Source organism: Rhinolophus ferrumequinum, chromosome 18, assembly GCF_004115265.2.
Source record: "Rhinolophus ferrumequinum isolate MPI-CBG mRhiFer1 chromosome 18, mRhiFer1_v1.p, whole genome shotgun sequence".
In the NCBI taxonomy this organism is placed as follows: domain Eukaryota; kingdom Metazoa; phylum Chordata; class Mammalia; order Chiroptera; family Rhinolophidae; genus Rhinolophus; species Rhinolophus ferrumequinum.
Window position 1 is genome coordinate 39,146,591 of NC_046301.1, and position 21,250 is coordinate 39,167,840.

At 52.5% G+C, this 21,250-nt stretch overlaps 2 protein-coding genes across 2 annotated transcripts; both read left to right on the top strand.

The window, feature by feature from the left end:
• The first annotated feature begins 68 nt into the window (after positions 1-68).
• Positions 69-12,384, top strand: RGL3 (ral guanine nucleotide dissociation stimulator like 3). Its single transcript, XM_033133441.1, is given in 20 exon segments — positions 69-156; positions 600-713; positions 1,274-1,497; positions 1,652-1,705; positions 1,821-2,035; positions 5,378-5,520; positions 5,618-5,833; positions 6,569-6,672; positions 6,783-6,867; positions 8,031-8,087; positions 8,194-8,280; positions 8,503-8,535; positions 8,618-8,739; positions 9,435-9,530; positions 9,630-9,698; positions 9,787-9,883; positions 10,539-10,661; positions 10,750-10,864; positions 11,880-11,962; positions 11,964-12,384. Coding segments are annotated over 20 exon segments (2,475 nt in total). The 5' UTR covers positions 69-123; the 3' UTR covers positions 12,369-12,384.
• A 3,315-nt stretch (positions 12,385-15,699) lies between these two features.
• EPOR (erythropoietin receptor) lies at positions 15,700-20,625 on the top strand. Its single transcript, XM_033133472.1, has 8 exons — positions 15,700-15,986; positions 16,789-16,924; positions 17,274-17,452; positions 17,529-17,686; positions 18,125-18,278; positions 18,363-18,450; positions 19,732-19,819; positions 19,910-20,625. The coding sequence occupies exons 1-8, from the start codon at positions 15,872-15,874 to the stop codon at positions 20,510-20,512; spliced, it is 1,521 nt and encodes a 506-aa protein (XP_032989363.1). The 5' UTR covers positions 15,700-15,871; the 3' UTR covers positions 20,513-20,625.
• Positions 20,626-21,250: the final 625 nt, after the last annotated feature.

The window sequence follows — 21,250 nt, forward strand, 5'->3', positions numbered from 1 at the left end:
CCGCCCCGCCCCTGCTCAACCCTCCCACCCCGCCCCGCCCCACGAGCCCCAAGTGCCCTGCCACTGCGCGCCGCCGCCGGCCCTTCCGCCTCACTCAGCCGCTGAGCGGGACGGGCGCGGGCCATGCAGCGGACAGCAGGGAAAGAGCTCGCCCTGGTAAGGGAGCCGTAGGTCCCAGGATCTCACATTCCTGGCGACCTCCAGATTCAGAAACTCTAGGTCCCCGCCCCTCGGACCCTGTCTCCCGGCAAACCGGACCCTTCGGACTCGCCCAGGAGTTCCTACCTCGGGCCTCCGGGCCTCTGACCCATTGAAGTGGCTGGTTCCTCTTAGGGATGAGGGGGGAGTTGTCTCTGAGGGCGTCTGTCGGAGGAGCCAGAGACAGACTCTGTGAGACTGGACCCCAAATGCCACCTCATCCTCCCAGAACCAGGGAGGAGGGTACCCGCGGCGCTGAGGGCACTTTCCTAGCCTGGGACCCCGCCCCAAGTCTCGTTGACTCTAGCGGGAAAGGCCCAGCCTAAATCCGCGCGGGAGAAAGGAGCGGAGGACCCGGGACCCGGTACCCTGCGGCGTCCTGAGCCTCCCTCGGTGTCCAGGCGCCGCTGCAGGACTGGGGCGAGGAGACCGAGAACGGCGCAGTGTACAGTGTTTCCCTGCGGCGGCAGCGCAGTCAGCGCCTGAGCCCCGCGGAAGGGCCTCGGGACGGCCAGGTGAGAAGGGGGTTGAAGGGCGGGCGGGGCGGAGTGGAGGGGCCTGGAGGTACAGAGATTAGGGCGAGTGGAGGGGCGGAGCTGAGGGAAGGGAGGGGTTTAGAGGTGGACACGTAAGGTGGGCGACCAGGTGAGTGGGGTAGATGAGTGAGGCGGGACCAGGTCAGGGCGAGGTTCCCGAGCGGGACATGTAGACCGAACTGGACGGCTGGGCCTCGGTACGCCAGGTTAGTGGGCGGAGCTGGGGGGGTGGTCTTTAGAAGCGTCCAGGTGAGGATGGGTGGGGCGAAGGTCTGGGACCCGGCCAGCCAGTGAAGCGTGGCTGGAGAGCTGAGAGCAGCCTGGGGGTGGGCGGGAACAAGTGAGTGGGGGCAGAGGGCGGGGCCTGGGAGGATGAGGGTGTCCAGGTCATTTGTAAACCGGGCAGAATAATGAATCGAGGGGGCCAGATCCAGAGGAATGGACAGGATCAGACGCGAGAGCGGTGCTAGCAATGGGCGTGATTGGAAAAGGGTGCTGCGGGATCTACTCCTCTGTGTCGTTGCCTCCCCGCCTCGCAGGCCCCCAGCCCCAGTGCCGACGCCTTCCTCCATTACCGCACGAGCAAGGTGCGAGCACTGAGGGCGGCGCGTCTGGACCGGCTGGTGTGGGAGTTGGTGTCTGGAGACAGCCAACAGGACCCGAGCTTCGTGCCTGCCTTCCTGGCCACCCACCGGGCCTTTGTGCCCACTGACAAAGTGCTGGGCCTTCTCCTACCACCACCACCGCCACCCCTGCCGCCCTGGTCAGTATCAATGGGAAACCTCGTGTTCCCACCACAGACCCTCACCCGGACCCTCTCCGATTTAGAAGCAGGAAACCCCCTAACCCCACATCCCTCCTCCTAAGCCCTCCCAGCCCCCCTTCTTAAACTGATTTGGGGGGGGGGCTCTTCCCAGGGTAGAGATCAAGAAGACAGCGGGACAAGATCTGAGCTTCAACAAGAACCTGAGGTTGGTTTCCCCATCGGGTAGCAGTGGGGGGATAGGGGTCCTAGAAGTCAAAGGTCAGATCAGTGGGGGCTGCAGAGCTCCCTGCTGGCCTCTGAGGCCCTGCCCCTCTGGACAGGGCTGTGGTGTCTGTGCTGGGCTCCTGGCTGCGTGACCACCCTCAGGACTTCTGGGACCCTCCTGCCCACTCAAACCTAGGCAGTGTCCGCACCTTTCTGGGCTGGGCTGCCCCATTGGGGACCGAGGCCCTGGAGGCAGAGAAGCTGCTGGGAGACTTCCTGGAGGAGTCTGAGCGAGAGCAGGAAGAAGAGGAGCAGTCCCAGGCATGGGCAGGTGAGGGGTTTGGGGCACTGACAGAGCCCTAAGCAGGCCTTTCTTGCTTGCACCCTCCCCAGGGGCCTCCTTCCCTCCTTCCCTCAGGGAGCTCTGGGCACATAACAGTGGACAGGAACTCTCAGTTCCCTGGGGAAGACAATCAGTAAACAAGTAAACAAACAATGAGGGCTTGGCAAATAGTAGTATTTTCATTATTGTTATCACTGATTCTTATTTATTAGAATCGACCACTTATAATGAAATCTATACAAGAAGCCATACTTTTATTTTCTTGTGTGGTAGATGTCAGTGAACTACCTGGTCTTTCATAGAAATATCTACCAACCTCTGTTGTAGACAGCTTTTAGGGGAGAGAAAAAGAGCCACATACTTTAATTGTGTCTTTGTTCAGTTGTCAGCTCCTCAGACGTGCCTTCGCTGATCCCCTCGCAACAAATATATTATCCCACTCTGTGACCCTTTAGCCTGCCTCATTGTTCTGCATAGCACTCATTGGTTTTGTCCCCAACTCTGTCACCAGGGGCAGGAATAGCGATGAATAAGTGCATCCTGCTTATAAAGTATCATCTTTCACCCATCTGTGTTTCATCTGATCCCTATCACAAAAGCATCTATATCCCTAATCCCCATCTTTTAATCCTCATGTTAAAGTGGCCACATTTCTCTCCACTTTACAAAGTAGCATTCTGTCTCCTGTTAATAAAGTCTCAGTTATTTATATGTATTTTATCTCTCCATCTTCCCTCCTGGTTACTAAGCGTCTTTCTTCTGCTGCTTTCAAGACTTCATGAGCTGATCACACCACTGCACTATACACCTGAAACTAATATAAAAAATATCGAATGTCAACTATAATTTTTAAAACAATAGTCACAGAGTTGTAAAGTATAGCATAGGGAATATAATCAATAATATTGTAATAACTATGTACAGTGTCAGATGGGTAATAGACTTATTGGGGTTATTACAGTGTATACAAATGTCTAATCACTATGTTGTTTTGTACACCTGAAACTAATTAAGAAAAAAAAATTTCAGCAGCTGATTCCAAGTCATTGGAACTGCACAGCCCAATGCAGTAGCCACTAACCCCAGATGGTATTGAAACTGAACTTAAATTAATTAAGTTAAAAATAAGAATTCCGTTCTTTGGTTTCACTAGCCACATATCTAATGCTCAGCAGCTACGTAGAACCACACAGGTAGAAAATATTGTCACCATTGCAGAAAACTATTGAAAGTGCTGCCCTAAGCTATGAATTCTTGAGGTCAGAGGAGAAAATGAACATTTATTAAACACCTACTGTATGCCAGGTTCTGGAAACCTTCATATTTTTATTTTGGGATAACTTTTTACTATGGAAAATTTCATACACATACAGAAGTAGACAGATAGTATAAAGGACACTCAAACACCCATCACTACTCATCTTCAACAATTATCAATTTGAAAAAAAAAATTTTTTTCAATATGATTTGAAGGCAAATCCCAGACTTATGTCACTTCACAGATCAATATTTAGGTTTATAACCTAATTGACAAGGACTTTAAAATATATATAACCTTCATTCCCACAATCATTTCCAACAAAATAAGCAGTAATTACTTAATATAAAAAAATACCCAGTCCATAGTCAAATACTCCCATTGCCCCTAAATCGTCTTTTTTACAGTTGTTTTTTCAAAATCCAAAGATCCATTCAAGGAATTCGTTTGTGTTTCTTTGGTCTCTTTTATTCTTTGACAGTCCTTTGCCTTTTGTTTAATGCCATTAGGGGGGAAAAAATGGGTCATTTGTCCTTGGCAATGTTTCACATTCTTCTGCATTTGCCTGTTTGCTTTGTCGTGGTGACATGTACTATGTCCCTCTATCCCCCGTATTTACTGTAAGATCTGAAGGTTTGATTAGATTTGGGTGCAATTCTTTTCCCCAATGCCTACTTTTTCAAACTAATATTTTGCAATGTCACCTGTCCCAATTTGAAATGAAAGGCAGATAATCGAGCCGACTTACACAGATAATTTGAAAATCATAATATGATGCTGTAAGTGTAACACAAAGGAAAATAAAAGGAAAGCAATTTACACATCCATGGACTATGCTTGCTGAGGTATGGATGTTTGGCATGCCTCACTAGGAGACGTGGTAAAGTTGTCTGGTGCCTTTGTCTGTTGGACGGAGCGTCATGGTGAATGTGACAGTCACAAACACCGACTAATGCAGGGGAGTGCACTGGGGAAGCAGACGCAGTAGCATAGACTTTGGTGATAATCATTTTCCAAAATGGTGAACAACACTTGCAATTTCCAAACAAAACAAAGTCCAGACTTTCACAGTCCTCGCATTCCTGGAACCAAAATAATTAGTGTTTATGAGCAAGGTAGCTGAGTGCTACATTATTGTAAACAGGTTTTTCAAGGACACAAATGTCTTAGAGGGACATTTGGAGGCTGGGTGGCACAATTTCTTCACTGCGCTTGTGGGCCCCCCTTCTGGTAGATGCCAATTTCCAAAATGTCCCCTAGGGGGCGCAACCACTGAAACCCACTACGTAAAGGCATATTTCAGCACTTTACAGAAGTGTGGTATGCATGATCTTGTTTGATTTTTCTTTTTAATCCAGATGAAGAAAACAAGGTACAGAGAGGTTTAAAGGCTTGCTTTTGTTCGCACAGCAAGCCCAGTGGACACATTGGATCTGAACTTGGCACTTGCTGACAATAACATTCTCTCCCTTTCTTTTTTTTTGGGTGTTTTTTTTTTCCAATTAGAGTTCATTGGGGTGACAATTATTAGTAAAGTTACATAGATTTCAGGTGTACAATTCTATATTATATCATCTATAAATCACATTGCGTATTCACCACCCAGAGTCAGTTCTCCTTCCATCACCATATATTTGATCAACAATAACCTTCTCTTAACCACAGTTATACCACATCTCTAGAAAAGAAAAGGGCATAGGAACTTATCCTAATACAGGTTCAACGTTATGAAGCTCTATTTTCTACACTGGCCTTTGAGTACCTGGCTTCAAAGCCCTACCCTGCCCTTTACTGACGGTGTGACTTAGGGCAAATTGTTCCTGTTTCCCACCCATGGAAGGTGGGTAACAGTACCTGGCTCACTAGTAAGTGTTCTAAGTTATGGAGTTAATCCACACGAGGTGCTCAGTGATCGTTGCTGTTGCTCTAAGTCCTTAAACACATTCAAGGAGGTCTCCGTTTAACAAATGAGGAAAGTGAGGTTCAGAAACGCTAAGGGACTTGCCAAAGGTAACGGAGACAGTCCTGAATTCACACCTGAGAGTTTTTAACTCGCTCTAATGCTCTCTCAGGACTTCCGGAAACTGCCCAGACCCCCAGCCCAGACTCCCGGGAAGGCTGCTTGGAAGAGGAGGAAGGACTGGTGCAGGAAGGCCCTGAGCTCCTGGACTTCAGTGTAGACGAGGTGGCAGAGCAGCTGACGCTAATGGATGCGGTGAGGACACGGGAGGGGCGTGGCGCGGGCGGGGGGCAGGTCCCACTGAGCACAAATCCTACCCATCCTCCACCACCACTCACCCGCCTCCGCTCAGGAACTCTTCTTGCGCGTGCGGCCCTGGGAGTGCCTGGGCTCCGTGTGGTCACAGCGGGACCGTCCAGGGGCCGCAGGCATTGCCCCCACTGTGCGCGCCACTGTGACCCAGTTCAACACAGTGACCGGTTGCGTGCTGGGCTCGGTGCTCGGGGCGCCAGGCCTGGCCGCCCCTCAGAGGGCGCAGAGGCTGGAGAAGTGGATCCGCATCGCCCAGGTGCGAGTTGGAGAGGAGGGAACCGGGATGGGGGATGGAGGCAGAACCGAGGTCGGAAGAGAGGAAGGGGGCGGGCAGAAGGCAGAGGGCAGGGGCCTGGGAATGTGGAGACAATTGGGGCTGGGAGGTGCCTAAGTAAAAGCCTAGGAAGAGGCTATGCCAGGCTGGGCCCGGGACAGCAGAGGGACGTTGGACGGGTCTTCGGGTAAGAGGATGGGATGGGATGGGGAGTGATGGGGCGGGATAGGCTTGGAGGAGGGACCAAAGCCCAGAAAAGGGGGCAGAGGTCCCAAAAGAGAGTGGTTGGGGGCGGGCATGTGCCTCGGGGCTGAGAGGAAGAGTAAGAAATGGGGGTCCAGGAGAGAGAGAGTTGGGGCATGGCAAGAAGGGGGAGGGGAGGAACAGAAGGTTAAACCTGGTGTGAGATTAGGGTTCAGGGAGGAGGAGTTTGGGTCCAGAAGAGATGCTGTGGGCGCGTCTAGGGCCCAGGGAGACACAGGAGTGGGGACCCCAGAAGCCAAGGTCAGAAGTAGGGGTGGAGGCAGCTGTGGGGGAGTTGGGGCTCCCGGTGGGGGGGGAGGTTCTGCTGGAGGAGGAGACTGAGTCTTGGTAGCATGGCAGCTGTGGGACGAGTCGTCGGGGTCTGACCTAGGGTTAGAAGTCATGAGATCAAAAGGAAATCGTACCTGGGGGTCAGGCTTGGGGTCTGACCAGCGCCCCGACCCCACTCCCCAGCGCTGCAGGGAACTACGGAACTTCTCTTCCCTGCGCGCCATCCTGTCTGCCCTGCAGTCTAACCCTATATATCGGCTCAAGAGCAGCTGGGGCGCCGTGAGCAGGTGAGCAAGAATGGGGGGTGGGGGGGCGCTGGGGTGGGACCTCCTCATCACCCCATTGCAGCTCTGACTCTCCCAGCCACCGACTCCTGACCCCTCTCCTGTGTCCCCAGGGAACCGTTATCCACTTTCAGGAAACTTTCACAGATTTTCTCTGATGAGAACAACCATCTAAGCAGCAGAGAGATTCTTTCCCAGGTACAGAGGGCTGGGGAGGGGACCTGGGAGGGTCAAGGCATCACATGTCCTAACATTCAGCGTCCTTTCCCTAACTTCAGGAATGACCTTGCACTTGTATGTGGGCAGCCCCATGTTTTTACTGCCTCAGCTGTCCTCATGATAGCTCACACTTGGTAACTGCCTTATTTATTCATTCAACAAATACCAGAAGTTACAGGGAAAGGTCACTTAAGGCTAGAGTCATAGCAAAGAGTGGAAAAAAAAAATTGTGCCAGGGACTTGACTTTGATAAGCAAAACTAAAACATTGTGTGCCAACAGGTCAGACTAAGCTTCTAAGTGTAATTAGAGGCTGGTGCTTAGGGTGAGTCCAGAATACATGAAATATTCTTCACATTCACCTCCTGCAGGTCTCCACCCTCAGAGACAGGATGCCCTCACTGCGCCCCGTCCGCCCAGGGTCTCCACCTCCTCCCCCCTTATTCTTATCTCTGCATGTCCTTAATTACACGTTCATTTGGCTGTTGCCTCTTTCCCTCCATAACGTGTGCTTCACAAGGCCAGGGTTTTTGTCTGTTTTGCTCATGGCTGCCTCCCCTGCACTCAGGACAGTGCCTGGCCCCGAGTAGGAGCTCAATATCTGTGAGTAAATGAATATCTCACATAAGGATGATCTCAAGGAACAAGGAGCTCTGCATTAAGCACCTACTGTGTACCAGGTCCTGTGCCAGAAGGCTTGGCCATGAACCAGAAAGACACAGTTCCTGCTCTGGGGGGGATTCAGGCTCCGGACAGCGGAGACACACAGTGCAATAACAACTGCTCCTGCAATGATATAATTAATTACCAGGCAGAGCAATGTCATGAAGGCGTTCAGGGCATTCCCAGGGGATTGCCTGGGGACCTGTTCCATCCAGGCCTGGGACAAAGATTCTAACCTGTGTTGAGACCGGCCCTGGATGCCATGGCACCCACAAGTCCCACCTCTGATCACCCCCAGTGGGGCCAGTCCCCTGCTGCTTATCTATTCCCTGCCTTCCTCCCCCTGTTCATTTTCCCTTGCGTATGGCCTTTGCAACTTGTTTGTGATTGCTGAAAGCAAAATGGGTGTATATTGAGGCATCTTCCCTGAAGGAGGGTTCATAGAGACCCCAGGACTGCTCAGTCCTTCCCCCCCCCCAGGAGGAGGCCACTGACGGACTCCAAGAGGCGGACAACCCCCCAGGAAGCCTGCCTTCGGTGAGTGATGTCGTTTCAGATGGGGAACAGCTGGGTCCCTTGCAGGGGAAGGGAGCACAATGGGCTTGGTGATAGCTGAGAGTGACTGGAACTCTGGGGACCGCAGAAACTGCCCCCAGGCCCGGTCCCCTATCTCGGCACCTTTCTCACGGACCTGGTTATGCTGGACACAGCCCTGCCGGACATGCTAGAGGTCTGTCTCCTGCCCCTTGATTCTTGACCCCAGCACCCCTTGCCTGCAGCACAGTGGGCCTCCTGACATCCCACCCTTGACCCTGCCTGCATTCCCAACCCCAGCCCCCTTAGTGCAGTAGGGTTCCTGACATCCCAAGGAACCTTGACCCTTGATCCTTGACCCTGGAGACTCCAGTTCCTTGACCCTGGAGACTCCAGTTCAGACAAAGTTTGCCCCCAGGGGGATCTCATCAACTTTGAGAAGAGGAGGAAGGTGAGTAGGGACTGGGGTGGGTGTGGGGGAAGACCAAGGTGGCAGCAGAGCATGGGTGGGGTCTCAGAAGCCACCCCCTCAGGAGTGGGAGATCCTGGCCCATATCCAGCAGCTGCAGAGGCGCTGTCGTGGCTACTGCCTGAGCCCCCGCCCGCCCATCCTGGCCACCCTGCGTGCCCAGCGCCAGCTCAGCGAGGAACAGAGGTGACCACCCTGTGGCCTAACCCAGCCCCACCCCAGCTGACCCTGGATCACACCCTGGATTTGGTTACCCCGTACACCTCTCCAAGTCGTAATATGCCCCTCCTGAGCCCTGCCCCCCAACCTGTGAACTTGCATTATCTCCAGCCCAACTGAGGGCCCCAAGTGACCTCCGACTTCAGACTTTGACTGCATCTGACTTTCTGACTTTAACATGCAGCTGACTATTCAACTTAACCATCCCGTCTGTTTTGTTTGCATCTCTGAACCTATCTGATCTGTGACCCCATTCGTAAGCCCCATCTGACTTGCTGAGCCTAACCATTGACCCCCAATTTTGAGTAACTGACTTCGATTTTGACGTATATTTGACTGTCTACCTCAGCTATCCCAATCGTTTCCTTTCATTCTATTGAATCCATGACCCTAACCGTTGTCCCAATGATTATCTGAACTTGAACTCCATCCTTGACCCAGTTTGACTTCTTAGTCCCACCCTGTGAATCCCTGTGTGACCTGCCAACCAAGCCATCCATCTCATCCCTAATAAGACACTGATGCTGTGTGACCCCATTTACTACCCTGACCCTGACATTTGGTGCCCAACATTTGGTGCCAAAACACCCAAAACCCAGCTCCCAAATTATTCTAACTCTTGTCTCCCAATCCATCCCCCCATTTGCATCTTGACCCCTCAGTTACCGCATCTCCCGTGTCATTGAGCCTCCAGCCGCCTCCTGCCCCAGCTCCCCACGTGTGCGGCGACGAATCAGCCTCACCAAGCGTCTCAGTGCGTGAGTCTCGGGGTGTCTGTGTGGGATGATATGGGCAGAAATGAGGGAGGCGGCTCCTGAAAGAGTGCCCTCAGCCTCAGCCCCTGTGCCCATCCTCAGGAAGCTGTCCCGAGAGAGAGGCTCATCCCCTGGTGGAAGTCCTGGGGACCCCTCATCCCCCACCTCCAGGTGAGCATCCTGTTTGGTGAAGAGACTGGAGATGGCAGGGTCAGAAGTCAGGGCAGCCACCACACCTCAGGCTCTGCATTTCGCCCAGTCTCTCCCCAGGGTCCCCCCCATCCAGTCCTAGAACCAGGGACCCTCCGCCTAGAAGTCCCCCGGCCTCTCCAGGGCCCCAGGGCCCCAGCACCAAGGTACCAGGCCTGCCTGTGTGTATGTGGGACTGTGGGCATCCAGGGCAGTATGTGTGTGTATACACGGGATTTGGGGCCAGGAGTGTACAGAGGAGATCGTACTCAGGCTTGCTCAGCACTTAGGGTTTCTCTTCACGGGACCATGTGCATCTTCATGGCCCCGACTGAGGAATTGTTCGTGCATCTGGCATGTACTCAGACCTGGCCTGTGTGTCTGCTCACCCACAGGGCACTCCGGGGTGCAATCACACACTTTTGCGAGAATATGTTTGTACCCAGAAATTTGCATACCTAAAGGAGAAATGTGGCCACGTATATCCAAAATATCCACGGGACCATGTACAGGGCTGTTCATGGATATGTACTTGTGTATCTATGTAAAACAACTGTGAGCATATGTGTATGCTCACTGTGCTGTGTATACAGGATTTCTTATGTGTAAACATGGGTTTGTGTGTTTATCGATCATAAGTAAATTTGTGTAACAGGGAATGAGGATCCATAGGTGATGGGATTGTACGGATGTGGGCTTGTATGTGTACCTTAACTGTGTGTCCCCAGGCTCCGGGTGTGTAGGGGCATGTATTGAATACATCAATGAGGGAGGGGCCTAGTGCTGTCCCACCACTCAGCCTGCCACTCCCACTGCCTACAGCTGCCCCTGGCCTTGACCCTGAGCTGCCCTCCCACCCCTGTTGTGGGGCAGCAGGGCTTGGAAGTCCGGGTCATTCGCGTCAGCATCGACAACGACCACGGTAACCTGTATCGAAGCATCCTGGTGAGGGGCTGGGCTGAGGACCTGCTGGGAGCAGCCCTGCCCTTGGGGCTCAGGCCATCACAGCTCACCTCATACCTTCTCTTCCCAGCTCACTAGTCAGGACAAGGCCCCCAGCGTGGTACAGAGAGCCTTGCAGAAGCACAATGTGGCCCAGCCCTGGGCCTGTGACTACCAGCTCTTCCAAGTCCTTCCTGGGGACAGGGGTGAGCAGAGACAGCTTGGAACCTGGGCTAGGGGGCAACTGGAAGGGCAGCCAAGTGACCAGAGTCAAGGATGGCCCTAACAGGGCCATGAGGTGGTACAGGCACAGAGTAGGGGTAAGATGAAGCACAGTGGGGGAAAGAGGCAATAAAATATTTGTGCCTCAATTATATAGGTCATGTGGTTGTCCTGGCTCAGTGTGAGGAAAGGGGGCACCAAAGGTGTCTTCCTAGGATTTATGGGGAAATGAGATTGTCCAGGGTCAAACAGGAGAGGGCATGTAGGAAGTTGTCTGGGCTTAAATTATAAAATTATGAGGTTGTCCAGGCTCAACCTGGTAGGGTATGAGACTGAAGGGGGTCTGGGCTTCAATTTGAGAGGAAATTAGTTTGTTCAGGCTCAGCATGGGGACTCTGAAGGTATCTGAACTTGGCACAGGAGAAGGCCATATGGTATTGAAATTCAGGGTAGGGGAGCAGGAGGTTGTCCAGTTTTTGCAAGGGAGAGGCAAGCGGTTGGTATGTTAAAGGACAGATATGAAGTAGGCTGGACATTAGGAAGGAATGTATGAGGTTGTTCAGGTGTCAAGTGTGAGGGCCACAGGTTGTGCAGGCTGGAAGGAGGAAGTCAGAAGTTGTCCGAGTTCATGGTGAGAACAGCATGAACTTGGCTGGGAATTGGCTGTGGGGGAAGGGTAGGAAGGACAGGAAGTTGTTTAGGATTTGGGGCCTGTGTTTGCCCAGGCTTGTAGTGCAGACTGTGTAGACTCCATGGGAAATGGCAGGAGGTTGCCCAGGTTTGTGGTGGGGAGGAGACATGAGGTTCTGTGGCTTCAAGTGGGAAATTGCCTAGGTTCTGCCAATGAGAGGAGAATGAGGTTGACTTCGCACTAGCTGAGGAGACCCAAGATTGTTCCAGCCCCAGGGTAAATGGCAGAAGATTACTTAGACCTAGGTCCCTTGTAGGGGAAGTTTGAGGTTGTGTGGGCCTTTCATCATTTTGTCCACACTTGGCCAGAGCTCCTGATTCCTGACAATGCCAACGTCTTCTATGCCATGAGTCCAGCCGCCCCTGGAGACTTCATGCTGCGGCGGAAGGAGCAGGCCTGGCACACAACCTCAGTCTCCCCAACCTGAGGTGGCCCTCTCCTGCCTCCAAGACACAGGTCCCGAGGGAAGCTTCTATCACCATTCTGTCCCAGAAAGCTCCTGTTCCCCAGGAGAGCCCATTGAGCTCCAAAGCCTGTGCCCCTCCCTCAACTTTATTGGGCCCCATCCTGCTGACCCTCTTGGCACCGGATCCCTATTCCAAAGCCACCAGCCACGTGGCTGGTGGAGGGCTCCATCGCATACTGGGGATCAGACTCTTCCCCAGAGAAATCTTGTAACTGTTGGAGATGCATCAGAACTGACAGAAGTGGATGAAAACAGTGATCAAAGCTATGAAATAGGGATCAGTCTTGTTTGTTCTGCACCTGTGCCTCATGTTCACTCTTCATCAAAATAAAAATGTAAAAGAAAAGGAAAAACAAAACAAAGAGCCCTAGGAAAGGGGTGGGTGAGGCATGACTGGATGCTGGGGCACTGGTGGGGGTGGGATCGGGGGCTCTCGTACACACAGGGCTCAGGACTCTCTCCCCCAACATTTTTGGGGCAATATGCTTTCTGTCTGCTGTGCATATGGGAGATGAAGAAATGAAATCCCGTGGGAATCAGACAACTAACATCATCACCCCTGAGTCAATAAGGACTGAGGATAAAAGGAGAAGGTGAGTTGTCTGTCAGTACTGGGGTAGGAAGAAGAAACAGGCAGAGAAGGCAGAGATGAAGTAAGTTATAGGGCCGCCTGCAACAGAGTCATAACAACAACAATGATAATAACATGCTCACTTTTGCACTCCACTCTGTACTGGACACTATCTAGGGGCTGTATAGCTCACTTATTAATCAGGATTTTCTATTTTAAAGAGTCGAAAAAGCCAATTCAAACAGACATGGGCAGAAAAAGGAAATGAATGGCTCATGTAATTGAAAAGATTCATTTTCCCAGCTTCAGGCACAGTAGGATCCATGGAGTCAAACTATGTCACCAGGATTTCGTTGCTGTCTCTTCGCTCTAATTTGCTCTAAGAATGAGACTGTCCATTGTCCCCTCTACCCCAAATCCAATCAATCACTTTCTCCTATGGTAATAGAACCAGTGATTTTTATCTGGTCACCCAGAGTAAAAACTGCATTTCCTGTCTCCTTGCTGCAAAATGTAGCCATGAGACTAAGTCCTGGCCAATGAGATATAAAGGGAAAGGATGTGGGTAAATGCCAGGTCCTGCCCTTCTTCCTTTTCTGCCTCCTGCTGTTTAGAAATAAAACATAGGGTGGATTATGTTGGACTGGGTGATTCACACCCTCTAAATTACTGAACAACAAACTGGAAAAAGCATGGCTGTCTGAGACCAGAGAGCTGCCATATAGTATTGCTGGTACTTGGATTGTTACATAAGAGAGAAATAAGTGTCTATCTTACTTAAGTCACTATTATTTGGGTCCTGGTTACAGTAGCCAAAAGAACATTTTAAGTAACATCGCCTTCCTCCATGGCAGGCTCACACCTCCTGCAGGCAGTGCCAGCTTTAAATCCCACCAGCTCCATCCTCCCATGCAAGGAGAACTGCTTTTTCCCATCAGCTCCAGCAAAAGCCCCACACGAGGAGATGCCCACTGGACGAACTTTTGTCATGTGGCCACCTCTGAACCAAAGACTGTGTTCAGAGGAATGAAATATGCTGATCAGTCAGGCCTGGGTCCTCTCCCCATTCTTTGAGGGGACAGAGAAATTTCAAGTCACAGGAGTGAAATCTGGAAGGGCACAAAAATGGAAATTACATTTGAATGTTGTTACTAGGAAAAGGGAGAATTCTGGTGAATGGGCAAAAATCATTGCCCAGGGTTCCAAACATTGTCCTTGGAGGAATAATGGGGGATGCCCAGGCCCTGTCTGGGGTGAAAGAGAAGATAGAAGAATCTAAGCATAATGTAGGGTCTGGTAAAAGACATTGCAGTACACAACATCCTACTTTACAGGCTTTAGGGGGGCGGCTGCTATGAGTATTAAGACCTTAGGACCAACTGGATGTAAGTAGCAATATCCTTGAACTAGCTTAAGAAAATAATTGCTGTATGATGTAATATGTGAATTATATATCAATAAAATACTTGCTATCCTTACCCAGTACTTACTATGTGCAGGCACTGTTTTAAGAAGTTGACATAATCTATTTCATTTAATCCTGATACTTAGCCCTATGGAGTAGGCACTACTATTTTGCCTATTTTATATATGAAATACTGAGACTAGGGAGGGTTAAGTAACTTATCCAAGGTAGCATGGGAATTGGCAGGGCTGGGGCCAACCTGAAGAACCTGCCATGTGCCGGAACATGTGCTCTTAACCCCTGGGCTAGTTTGCCTCTTCTAAGAACACTTTAAAGTTCCTGCCTCTTTTTCTCACAACACAGAGTCCACATGTCAATTTCCTGAGGAAGAGATTCTCACTTCTGTTTTTAAAAAGTGCAGGAGGACTCAGTCACAGCTGTATCTAGTGACTAGCACAAGACCAACTGTTTCCTTACATCTCTCAGCTGGGGTTTTCTCTAATCTCCACAAATATTTCTTAAGCTTCTACCGTGCCAGTCTCTGTTCTAGGTGCTGGGAACACAGAAATGAACAAAACAGACTAGTGGGGGCAGTGCATCAATAACGAAACATCAGTATCATATGGTAGGTGATATTAAGGGGATGCAAAATAATAATAATAAAATAATAATAATAATAATAAGCCATTTAATGGTGATGGGAAGTGTGGGATGGGAGGGCTGCTATTTTAAATAGGATGGTCAGGGAGGGCTTCATTAAGGAGGTGACATTTGGGCAGAGGCCTGAGTGAAATGAAATGACCCCTGATATTTAGAGGAAGAGCCTTCCACCAGAGGGAACAGACGGTGCAAAAGCCTATGTTAGTTTCACCACCAAGCAATTTCTTCACTCCTACTGGCAAAAAATGTTCTTGGCTACTCCATCTGTCCACTTTGTTGCCAAATAGAAAGCGACACCACCTCTCCCAGTAATGACAGGTAAAGTCCCAGGATGGAAGCTCATTGGTTGCATCTGAATCACATGCCCACTCTGAACCAATCACTGTGCTCCATAGAATGGAGGGTTCTGCTTAGCTAACCTAGGTGGGCAGGAGCAGTGCGGTAGGTATCTCCCCTCCAAGCGTGTACCTCTGTGGATTTTACCCAGTTTAAGCTCGGCCCAAAGATAGCTTCTATAGTGTGTTCTGTAACTACTTTCCAGACTATTAAAAGTAACTGCATACTCCTTGTAAAATAAAATCCCGAGTATACAAATGTAAACAGCAATGTTTTTCCAAAAGAAAAAATAAAATCTCACACTCCAGAATATATGTCATTTTACAAACATAGGATCATATTGTACATGCAGGTTGGCCGCACTGCCTACCACTGCACACTCAACAGCTGGTCACTATTACGATGATTATTTATTCCTACCAAGACTGGGAAGAGATGTTGATCAACAAGATAATATCTGTAGCTTACATTTTTGGAATGTTTGCTATATGCCAAGCCAAATTTCACAGATGAGAAGGCTGAAGCTCAGATAAGGTAGGTCACCTTTCCAGGGTCACACAGCTAGAGTGTGTCTGACGCAGAAAACCGGAGCTATTCCCTCCCCTCAAGCGGCAGCGGGGCCCTGGAGGGCCCCTGCTCTTCCCTCCGGGCCGGGCAGGGCTGCTGCCTCGCGCTTATCTCAGCCAGGGCTGCCTGCTGGTCCCGCCCCCTCGGGGAAGCTGCCACTTGGAGGCGCCTGGCCGGGAAGGGCCTGGTCAGCTGTGTCCGGCGGAGGCAGCTGCTGACCCAGCTGTGGAGTGTGCCAGAGGTGGAGGAAGGGGGAGGGCAGGAGCTCTGGGCCAGCCGTGGCAGGGGCTGCATCATGGATCACCTCTGGGCGCCCTTCTGGCCTGGAGTCGGCTCCCTCTGTCTCCTGCTGGCTGTGGCCGCCTGGGCTCCTCCACCCCACCGCCCGGGCCCCGAGTTTGAAAGCAAAGGTAAGGATGGAGCTGTGTGTGGGCCCCCGCACTGGGTCTTGGAGGGCAATGCTGGGGCCTGAATTTCTCGCTTGTGTCCTGGGGGCCATCCTGGTGTCTAAACTCCTAGAGTGGGTCTTGGTGGGGCATGCGGCAGGGAGTCTGTGTGTGTGGGGGTCTAAGTCCCCAGACTGAGTTCTGGGGGAGAAGCTGGGGAGGGACTTCCAGAGAGCCTGGCACACACTACATCCTAATGGTATTGGTATTCGGTCTGGGCTCTGCGGTCTAGAGTCCCTGAGGTCAGGGGAACTAGCAGACCCTCCAATGGGGAGAGAGGAAAAAGCCCGGGTGCGAGTCAGAGGGGCCTGGCCCTAGGCTACTGTAAACACGGTTTGTGCGGGCACCAGATCCCTAGCCCCGACCGGTGAGGGAGGGGGGTGGGGGGCACGGTTGGCGCTATCGGACAGCGAGGAGCCTGTGGAGGCTGATAGGGGGCCCCGCCTCCTCCGCACACACCCCCAGGCTTGCTAGTCCAAGGCTGGGGAGGGCCCGGCAGCTGGAAGCGGAGGCCTTGAACGCTGCGCGCAGCCGGTCGCGGGGTGGGCGGGTATGTGTTGGGGTGACAGTAAGGCGAGCAACCTGGGTTTAACAGTTGGGGGAGACACCACCTCTGCGCACCCCTCGAGGGGCCGCGCTGGGGTAGAGAGCGGGGTGGGGCTTTTGTCTTATCTGTCCGAACAGGCAGCGGGAAAGAGGGGGAGGGCGCTGGGGCTCTCGGACAGGGCTCGGCTCTCCTGACCCCCTCTTCTTGCCCCCCCCCAAGCGGCCCTGTTGGCGGCCCGCGGGCCGGAAGAGCTTCTGTGCTTCACCGAGCGGTTGGAGGACTTGGTATGTTTTTGGGAGGAAGCGGCAAGCGCCGGGGTCGGCCCCGACAACTACAGCTTTTCCTACCAGCTCGAGTGAGTCGGACGGGGCAGGCAGAGCGCCCCCACGGGTGGAAGGGACGGGCAGGCACGGGCTGGGGCCGGGGCCGAATGGCATCTCCCCTGTTGGTCACTGGTGGGAAGACTGCGGGGTCAGGGCTGACACGTCTCCTAATGGCCAGGGCGAGAACACTTCGGTGATCACCGCAGGGGCGCAACCCCAAACATCAGGTCTGGGACAACACCACACCCCTCCAAATCAGGTCTAAGGCGTCGCGTGCGTCGGGGATGGGACGCCCCCTCGTGTTAGTGTCCAAAATGCGCCCACGGTCCAGGCAGTACCTCCCAACTTGTTCCCTACCCTCCCCGGTTACTCCGCACACAGGGGTGAGTCATGGAAGCCATGCCGCCTGCACCAGGCGCCCGCGGCCGGTGGAGCTGTGCGCTTCTGGTGTTCGCTGCCTACGGCCGACACGTCGAGCTTCGTGCCCCTAGAGCTGCGCGTCACAGCGGCCTCCTCCGGCGCTCCACGCTACCGCCGTGTCATCCAGATCAACGAAGTGGGTAAGTTCGCCCGGAATGCCGGAGTGGTCGCGAGGGGGTCTCGGTCTCCGCCCACCAGAACAACCCTTTTCGGCAGTGCTTCTGGACCCCCCCGCGGGGCTGCAGGCGCGGCGGTCGGACGAAGGCAGCCACGTGATACTGCGCTGGCTCCCACCACCTGGGGCCCCCATGGCGAACCTCATCCGCTACGAAGTGAACATCTCTGCAGGCAGCGCAGCAGGGGGCGCGCAGAGGGTAAGGTCCGCCCCTACAGCCCCTCCCCAAAGGCCCAACCCTTCTAAGTCCCGCCCAGATGATCACCACGGCCCCACCCTCATGGATTCGCCCCTGGAGATTGCGCCCTTGACGCCCGACATCCTATTGCACTAGAGCCCAAGAAGCTCCGACAAGGCCCCTTTCTCAGTGTCTCCCAGCTCACCTGAATCTAACTTGTCCCAAAGCCTAGATCCTTCATGGCCCCGCTCCCTCTGTGCTCTGTCTCCGAGTTACTCGGTGCCCCATCCTGCTTGTCTCCGAGCCTTCCTGGGCCCCACCTCCTACTTTTTTTGCCCTCCCGCCCTTCCACCGAGCTTGGGCGCCGTTCTTCCTTTCTCTGATTGGTCCGCGTTACCTGCCCGTCGCTGTTCGCTCCGCGGGTATTGCCCACACCTCTCACCCGCGCTCCGCCCTCAGGTGGAGATCCTGGATGGCCGCACTGAGTGCGTGCTGAGCAACTTGCGGGGCCGAACGCGTTACACCTTCATGGTACGTGCGCGTATGGCCGAGCCAAGCTTCGATGGCTTCTGGAGCGCCTGGTCGGAGCCTGCGTCACTGCTGACGGCTAGTGGTGAGGCCCCAGGCAGGGGTGTAGAAGGGGCTGGGGCGGAGTATGGGGCAAACCCACCGCCCTGATCGCTTACCGGCTCTCCAGACCTGGACCCCCTTATCCTGACGCTGTCCCTCATCCTCGTGCTCATCCTGCTGCTGCTGGCCGTACTCGCCCTGCTCGCCCACCGCCGGTAAGCTCCATATTCTGGCACCGACCCCTTCCTAGACCCCTCCCACCAACGTCCCCCTTTCACTGTGGCAACCTAGGCTCAGAGAGGGGCAGGCATTTGCCCAGGGTCACACAGTCAGTGTTCGGCAGGGCTGGGATGTAAGACAGTCCAGACCCAGAGTCTTAAAATGTTCTGCTCTGAGGGACACTCACCTAGTTTTCCTTCTACTTCAGTGGCTGCCCCGTCTTGGATTCCTTTGCTAATTTTCCCAATTTCATCAACTTTTATAAAATCAACGAGATGGGCTTAACGAGATTTAAGCCCGAGTGTCTCCCCATCCCTGTTGTCAAGCTCCTCAGATACTTTATGATATGACCTGCCATCCTGAGGTTTTTGTAATTCTAAGCACACACCACGTGGTTTCACGCCCCTAAGCCTTAGCACATGCTGTTCCTTCAGCCTGGAATGCTCTTCCTGCCTTGCCCACCCAGCAATCTCCTAGTTGTCTTTCGAGGCCCTGTTCATTTATTTCTCTGGAAAATATACAATTGAGTGCCAGCTATGTGCTAGGCATGGGGGAAAAAGTGGAGAGCAAACCAGATATGTCCCTGACCTTGTGGATCTCATAGTTGAGTCAGACAACAAACAAGGGAACCAACAGATATTTGATTATAGATTGTGATGATAGCACAGAAACAAATGGGATATGGGGACATGACAGGATGTTTAGGGAAGACCTCTGGGAGGTGAGATCAGAGTGGAAATCTGAAGGTTGGAAGGCAGCCACATGAAAATCGGGGAGAAGAAACTCCAAGTAACATGACCCTGAGGTGGGTATGAGCTTGACATTGAAGCAGCTACAAGAGCTCTATGGCTAGAGCAGAGTGTGCTAAGAGGGAGTGGTAGATGATGAGAGTGAGGTGACAAAGTCAGAGTATGCAGGGCTTTCTGCAGCACTGTGAGAGGAGATTGGATTTTATTCTGAATGCACTGGAGAACCATGGCAAGGAGTGAGAGAAGTAACATACTGGACCTCCAGGCAAGCTTGAGCCAGGTTTAGTGAACACAAGGCAGTATATGTTGAAATCCTATACGTCCTTCAAAATCCTATTTCAGTTGCCCTCCTATAGGGCCCTGCAGATGCTTCAGCCAAAGCCCCTGCTCCCCAGTCCGTATGTGTTCATCTGCTTTCATCACAGCCAGGGGCTAGGAGTGTCTGTGCCCTTGTGACTGGGTGCGGAGAGGGTATTGGTGAGTATTCAATGACACATGCCCATGTACTTCTTTTTTTGGTTTCACCAGGACTCTGAAGCAGAAGATCTGGCCTGGCATTCCAAGCCCCGAGAGCGAGTTTGAGGGTCTCTTCACCACCCACAAGGGTAACTTCCAGGTAGGTGGCCTGGTTGACCCCTCAGGGCCTGTGGCTTCCCTGCTCCTGTGGCCAAACTCATCTCTGAGCCAGCTGGTGCTGTTTTCCCAGCTGTGGCTATACCAGAACGACGGCTGTCTGTGGTGGAGCCCCTACACCCCCTTTACAGAGGACCCATCTGCCCCCGTGGAAGTCCTCTCTGAGCGCTGCTGGGGGGTGACACAAGCAGTGGAACCAGGGGCAAATGCTGAGGGGCCCCTGCTGGAGCCAGTGGGCAGTGAGCATGCCCAGGACACCTACCTGGTACTGGACAAATGGTTGCTACCTCGGAGCCCGCCTAGCGAGGACCTTCCACAGCTTGGTGATGGTTCGGACATAGCAGCCATGGATGAAGGCTCAGAAGCATCCTCCTGCTCATCTACTTTGGCCCTGAAGCCAGAGGGGGCCTCGGCTGCCAGCTTTGAGTACACCATCCTGGACCCCAGCTCTCAGCTCTTGCGCCCGAGGGCACTGCCCCCTGAGCTGCCCCCCACCCCACCTCACCTAAAGTACCTGTACGTCGTGGTGTCCGACTCTGGCATCTCAACTGACTACAGCTCAGGGGACTCCCAGGGAGCCAAGGGGGGCTCATCTAATGGCCCCTACTCCAACCCTTATGAGAACAGTCTTGTCCCAGCTCCCAAGCCAACCCCCAGCTATATGGCCTGCTCCTAGGACTCTAGTCCTCAGATACTTGGGGACCCAGCATGACCTCTAGTGCTAATCCAGGCACAAGACTTATTGGGCAGGGTCGGCAAGGCCTCCCTCAGGACTAGGGGCATTGCTGACCTTGGCTATGTGCCCAATCCATCCTGCTCAGGAAGTCACAACCTTGCAGTATTTTTAAATGTATAGGGTTTTTTTGGTATACACACACACACACACACACACACACACACATATGCATATATAAATATATATATCTGTTTTTGTATCATGACTTCTACAAACACCCTGTAAGCTCATAAATATACATATAAGTTTTTCTATCATGACTTCTAAAAACACCCCAACTTCCCTGGGTCCAGGCCATAGGGGCAGCAGTAAAAGGCTGTGAGCTCAGTCTGAAATTCAGGACCTGGAAATCTGGATAACAACCATAATAAAATGAATTAGTATACGAGGTCGAACAATTAAGTTCACGAACTCATCCTAGAAAAAGTGCTACATACTTCATTGCTTAGTATCACTATGGTCACTTTCGAAGCACTCCCCTTGGGAAGCTATGCACTGATGCCAGCACCTAGTCCACCTTTCAAAGCAATTTTGGAACTTTTTCTGGAATGTTCATCAGAGCTATCATCAGATTACCCTCGATGTCCTGAATGTCATCAAAATGTCTTCGGATTACCCTTGATGTACTGAACGTCATAAAAATGTCTTCCTTTCAATATTTCCTTTATCTTCAGGTAA

Coding starts and splice junctions, on each gene's coding strand:
- EPOR (XM_033133472.1), top strand. CDS start 15,872: ATGGATCACCTCTGGGCGCCCTTCTGGCCTGGAGTCGGCTCCCTCTGT. Junction 16,925..17,273: donor AGCTTTTCCTACCAGCTCGA/GTGAGTCGGACG, acceptor CTCCGCACACAG/GGGTGAGTCATGGAAGCCAT. Junction 17,687..18,124: donor CAGCAGGGGGCGCGCAGAGG/GTAAGGTCCGCC, acceptor CTCCGCCCTCAG/GTGGAGATCCTGGATGGCCG.